We start from the raw sequence: 6,000 nt of genomic DNA on the forward strand, positions 1-6,000 counted from the left end.
CATCTATGGTAGCTTAAAAGAACAAAGGGTAGTATTTTCCTGGCTTACATTCCCAGCCAGCAGAAGCAGCTTGTAAAGGCTAAGCCAGGGCCACACACACCCAGTGAGAAACCTCTCCTGCCTTCAGAGAAGGATGGCTGTCGGCATCAGGAAGGCAAGGGTCCATTTCCCATTTTTCAGTGACCTGCTAAAGATGTAATAAGTCATTTACTTCTTGGGGCTCCACCTGTGGAAACAATCCTAGATACTGGTTCAAGGGGCTGCTGGAAACTCATGAGGTTCTTTGAGGGAGAGACCTTCTAGAATAAAATAGCACGTTAGTGATGCTGAATTACCGAGGACGAGAAACTTGTAGTGACCATCACCCATGGCTCGTCGTTGGCCATGCTGACTGTATTCTTCTTTCCAGTACATGCCTGCCACGTCAGCTGTGCAGGGGGCCTACCTGCCACAGTATACCCACGTGCAGACGCCGGCAGTTCCTGTGGAGGTTGGTATAGACTGTCCAGTGGCCGTTCTGGCAGTGAGTAATTTCAGAAATGGGTTAAATAGAACTCAAAGAAGAATCAATCGAAAGTCAAACATTTGCATAAAGAATCGAGTTGAGAGGGAGTCTATGCCTAGAGTTGTTTTCAACTATGAAATATTCTCTGCATACAAGTTAGTAAACAGCATCCAAGCCACACCCCCAAGACTCCCAGAAATACTGATATTTTCTAGGCTGGTAGCACATTTCATACCCCGTCAAGGCTCTGTCTTGTCTCCTGTAAAATGACGCTTACAGGCAAATTAAAACACGGGTTCTTGTCTCCTGTAAAATGACGCTTACAGGCAAATTAAAACACAGGTTCTTGATAAAGCTGGAATTTGCAATACTAGTACCAAAGATTATATCAGTAATAATAATTACAAAAAATTAACTTGTTATCACTAAGATACTTGAAAAAAAATGTTTCAGAACTGTAACAGGGATGAGGAACACACCATACCTGTTTTTATAGAGACTTAGTAGAGCTAAATAACTCTTAGTTCTTGTACGGAAGATACTGTTATGATATTGATATGGAAGTCTGACATTTGAATCCAAGTTGGCCAGAAAGCATAGTGTTTTCCTGCAAAGTACCCTTGAAATTCCAAGGAAATTCATCAACCCAGTCGATCCCCCCCTGCTAGGCAGATCCCATAGGTTCCAATTCCAGAAACAACCTTAGGACTGTGCCTGGATTACAGGGGAGGTGGGATGTGTTTTGTTTGCTTCTAAATGATTGAAATTTGTGCAGTTATTGATAGCCACAGTTACCAGAACCCCTTATCTGCAATGCTGGAACAAACAAATCTGAAACGAACAATTTTCCTTGTAACTACTTTAGCAAAACACCTGACCTGTGACAGAACCCAAGCTGAACTGATGTAAGACAAGATCTTTACCCCATTTACGCTGCATATTCATACCTTTCAGCACAGACCTATTCATGTGTTTGATTATGAGGTACAGCCCTAGACCCCACTGGGTATAGTCTCTGATATACGGCATATGCATACCATGTTTCAGATTCTAAAATCTGAAAATACTGAATTCTAAGTCACATCTGGCCCCCAAGGGGTAAGAGATTTGTTTGGTAAATTGCAGCTTGATATGAAGAGGCAACTCATAAAAGTTAAAGGAGGTTCTTTGGGTCTATCAGACATTTTAACTTCTTAGGGAAATAATGAACTTTGAAGGCTCTATATGACATTAAGGAAATCACTTTTTTAAGATGTGGGACTCAGTCCAACCTGGGTAACAGAGTTTGGATGTCTTTGCTCACATGTCTCATCTGTTCTGCTTTGTTGTAGGAGGCGAGCGGTCAGCAGCAGGTGGCTGTAGAGACGTCTAATGACCATTCTCCATACACCTTTCAACCCAACAAGTAACTGTGAGGTATGAGAGAAAGGTCTCCATCACTGTAGGGCTCAAGGCAAGAAAAGTCTGTGATTCTTGTATCAAAATGGTACTTTAAACAACTCAGGTCTGGTCACGCTGCTTCAGTCATGGCCAGGGAACCAATCCAATGTTACTGGAGTGTTAAAATCAGTGATTTTAGGCTTCCCTGGTGGCGCAGTGGTTGAGAGTCCGCCTGCCGACGCAGGGGACCCGGGTTCGTGCCCCGGTCCGGGAAGATCCCACATGCCGCGGAGCGGCTGGGCCCGTGAGCCATGGCCGCTGGGCCTGCGCGTCCGGAGCCTGTGCTCCGCAACGGGAGAGGCCAAACAGTGAGAGGCCCGCGTACTGCCAAAAAAAAAAAAAAAAAAATCAGTGATTTTGTGGATTTGTAGATGAGTATTCTGTCCAAAAAGAACAGTGCATTATATTGAAGTCAAATGTATATTTATACTCTCTTCCTCCCTACCCACCCCCTGCCAAAAGACTGGTAACATAATCAGACAATGCCAGGTACCAAATTTGTCCTACAATACATTTATATATTTTTTTATATTATATATATATATATAATATGTAATATATATATATTGTTTTAATGCTCACAAACTAAAGGAAATATAGCGTAAGATTTTGCTTAATCTAGCATTACAAGATTAGCAGTATCTTGACTATGAATCTAATATGACTATCCTTAGATTGAGAGATTGCTCTCCCAGCTCCCACTTGGACCACGGATCTCAAAACTAGTCACTCTGCCATGCAGATTGCAGTAAAACAGCTCTGTGGAACTTACAACACCTGGGTTTCTGGATTGCTCGGGTGAAGTATGTTGCAGGTCCCAGATTTGAAAGGTGGACTCGGGGCATAAAAAGTGACCTCAGTTCCAGAGTTTGCATTTACTGGCCTACCACCAGCGATGAGCAGAGCCTTTCTCAAACACATATCTTTGAAACAAGAAAGAGATGACAAATCTCTGGTATATTACACCAAATGTACAAAAGCATTTTTTTTTTTTTCTCTTCCAGATGTACAGAAGGGTGTGCTTAAATGAAGAAGGTTGTGAAGGCTGAACAATCATGGATTTTTCTGATCAATTGTGCTTTAGGAAATTATTGACAGTTTTGCACAGGTTCTTGAAAACGTTATTTATAATGAAATCAACTAAAACTATTTTTGCTATAAGTTCTATAAGGTGCATAAAACCCTTAAATTCATCTAGTAGCTGTTCCCCTGAACAGGTTTATTTTAGTAAAAAAAAAAAAAAGAAAAAAGAAAAAAGAAAAAAAAACCAACAAAATACAAAAAGATTTTTATCAAATGTTATGATGCAAAAAAAAGAAAAAAAAAGAAAAAAGAAAACTTCAATTCTCTGGGTATGCACAAAGACCATGAAGACTTACCCACGTGCATGACCGGATTCTTGTGGTTTTGTTCATTTTGTGTTTTCGTTTGTGTTTTTTTTCAGCTGTATGAAATGGGCTTTCTGATGTTTAAATAGTCCAACTTCACCCCTGGTGTTCTGTGCTTGCAGTGTGAGTGTTGCAGCCAGTGTCTCTTTTCTTAGCTTTCCGTTTTCCTTTCCACGTAGTGTGAAGTGTCTTATCCTTTTCTATGAATTCCAATTTGCCTTAACTCTTTTGATGCTGTAGCTGTTTCAGTAAAAGTTAGTTCAAACTAATGATGTAGAATGCTTTGACCAAATGGGCTGGTCTATTATGCCTTGTTAAACAGCAGCATAGGGCTTTTAAAAGGTAGTCAATAAAAGTTGCTGAAATTTTGGCTTTTTTAAATATGTAGTAGGTGTTTTTAATGATTTTTCACATAATGTGTAAGGTAGTGAAATGCAAGAAGGGAAAACTGTTTTGTGTGAAACACATTTTCTGACTGGGGAACTTTTAATAGGGTAAATTGTTTGTAAGGCTGTATGCCAAGAGTTTCCTCTGATAGTTTGACTGATTTAGGATATCTGCTGTATGATGCAATGTAAAGTCTTTTTTGCCTTTTTTCAGGAAAAAAAAAAACAACTAACTTGATGTTCTAGATTTAGTGTAGGTAGCGTAGGGGCAGGGGGTGGGGGGAGGGGTGGGAGTCACCGAATGTTTTGTCCTTCCTTTATACTAACGATAGTGCTTTAGAATGAGAATGACGCCTGAGATCTGGCAAACCGAAAAAAAACACAAATGTTGCTATTGCAACGAAATGGCAAAAGCTAAAAGTAAGGATTTATCTTCAAACATAAGCTGAGATATGAATAGAAGCGAAACGATTGGCTACTAGCTCTCTCTATCACGTAAATTTGAGAAACAAAAATTACTTGGCACTTTTAAAGGTAACTTCACCAAAGACCGAAGAGCCAGTAACCAGTAGCTCCAGCTTGTCTCAGCATCACATCTTCTGTGCTCTTTATTTTTGCCGGACCAGTTTGCGGTTAGGAGAATGTGCCTTTTTTGTACCTTTGGATTTAGGTTTTATAATTTTAATTGATGTATGGACACACACAAACAAAAAAGCATGAAGGAAGATTTGGATCCAAGCAGTGCCACACTTTACATAATCACTACAAGTGTTAAGTGTAAAGAAAAACCAATTTTGAAACTATGAAATTCCTGATTCATAAATACACAGTTATTTCTACTTTAGTACATATAAGATAATTCACTGTTATTAAAGCTCTTTTATTAAGACAATTGCATACGTTTGAAAAGCAATGGTAAATTAAGTTGTCTTCCAAAACTGTGTACTTGTCTGGTCAACTGTGTGTGATCAGTTATCTACCTCAGAGTCTATTTTCTTTTGTGCTGGGACAGGTTGCTGGCCCTCCCTGTTTCCACAGACCAAATCCTTCCTAGCTCAGGAGCTAGGCCTAAGCAGTTATTTCTTTCGAGTATTTTTTAGTTCTTAAAATTTATGCTTGTGTTTGATTATAGATGTCAGTGATATTTCATAGTTTCAAAAGTCCTTGCTGCTCTGAGAAGTGTAGATTCTAGTGAAAATTACATAGTCATAAGAGAAGTGTGTTTTTGTTTTTGTTTTTGTTTCCTTTTTTAAAGTTGTGGTATTATTGGTTCTATGCTCCCTGGAATATTACTGCTTTGTGAAAGTCCAGACTGAACGCAGCACCCTCTTTGTACCTAGTACATTGTAAACCTGGGTCTCTCACTACTTGATATTTTTGCATTAGTTAAGACAGAAATTTGATAACTCAGTTAGAGGGGAGGGGAAATCTGCTGCTAGAAATGTCTGAACTAAGTGCCATACTCGTCTGGGTAAGATTTGGGAAACATAACCTCTGTACATAAAAAAAGAAAAAAAATCAGTTAAACATCACATAGTAGACAGCCATTAAATTATAAAAAAAATTAATTTATGAAGAAAGACCTTTTGTACAGATTGAAAAAAAAAAGATTTTCATAGAGATATCTATATGATCAAGAGAGTTAATTTTTTATTTTTGTTTTACTAGTGCCACAAACTTGCCAGTGGTAACTTATTTGTCCGGTTCAAGATAACTCTGTAGTTTTCTTTCCTAGGACTTGTTGTTAAACGCCAAAAAGACATTTTTGAACTGTACATTTGATCAGATTGTTAGCTTTTTCTGTTTTATTTCTTTTGAGAACCTTTGAATAAAAAACATCTGAAATTTTATTTTTCCTGTCAATTTTTTTTAGATTAGATTCAACGTATATCGGAATTTCATTTCATTTCTGATCTCTTCTTTCAGCTCAGTGGATTGGTTTGAAACTGAGTTGAAAATTATTTTCAGATTCAATATGTACTCGAAATATATTTCCTTTAAAAGAACTGGAAAAAACCTTCCCACCCTGTTGTTTTTGGTTATTTCAGTTCATGTACAGGGACAAGCATTAGCTCACCGTGTTTCCTCTCAGCAAAGTCCACCTTTGGTCTGTTCTTAAACACCAAAGAGCCAGGCCCCTCTCCTTCCTCCTTCCTCACTGCTACCTTTGGACTGTGGCACTGTCATTGCCCAGCAAGGAGGACAGAATAAAAACAGTGTCCCCATCTCTGGTAAACAAGCTCACGGGTAAGGATTTCAAGGTGATCTTATCCCTGCCTTG

General features: G+C 38.8%; 1 protein-coding gene across 10 annotated transcripts in view; it reads left to right on the forward strand.

Moving 5' to 3' along the window:
• Nucleotides 1-5,569, forward strand: part of RBMS1 (RNA binding motif single stranded interacting protein 1) — a 214,413-nt gene extending 208,844 nt beyond the window's left edge. For all 10 annotated transcript variants that reach the window (XM_032636684.1, XM_032636688.1, XM_032636679.1 and 7 more), the window contains 3 exons: nt 410-490; nt 1,837-1,921; nt 2,950-5,569. In XM_032636684.1, the coding sequence (XP_032492575.1) occupies nt 410-490; nt 1,837-1,914 (159 nt within the window). In that variant the 3' untranslated portion in view covers nt 1,915-1,921; nt 2,950-5,569. The remainder of the gene's footprint in view (nt 1-409; nt 491-1,836; nt 1,922-2,949) is intronic.
• Nucleotides 5,570-6,000: the final 431 nt, after the last annotated feature.

Source organism: Phocoena sinus, chromosome 7, assembly GCF_008692025.1.
Source record: "Phocoena sinus isolate mPhoSin1 chromosome 7, mPhoSin1.pri, whole genome shotgun sequence".
NCBI classification, from domain to species: domain Eukaryota; kingdom Metazoa; phylum Chordata; class Mammalia; order Artiodactyla; family Phocoenidae; genus Phocoena; species Phocoena sinus.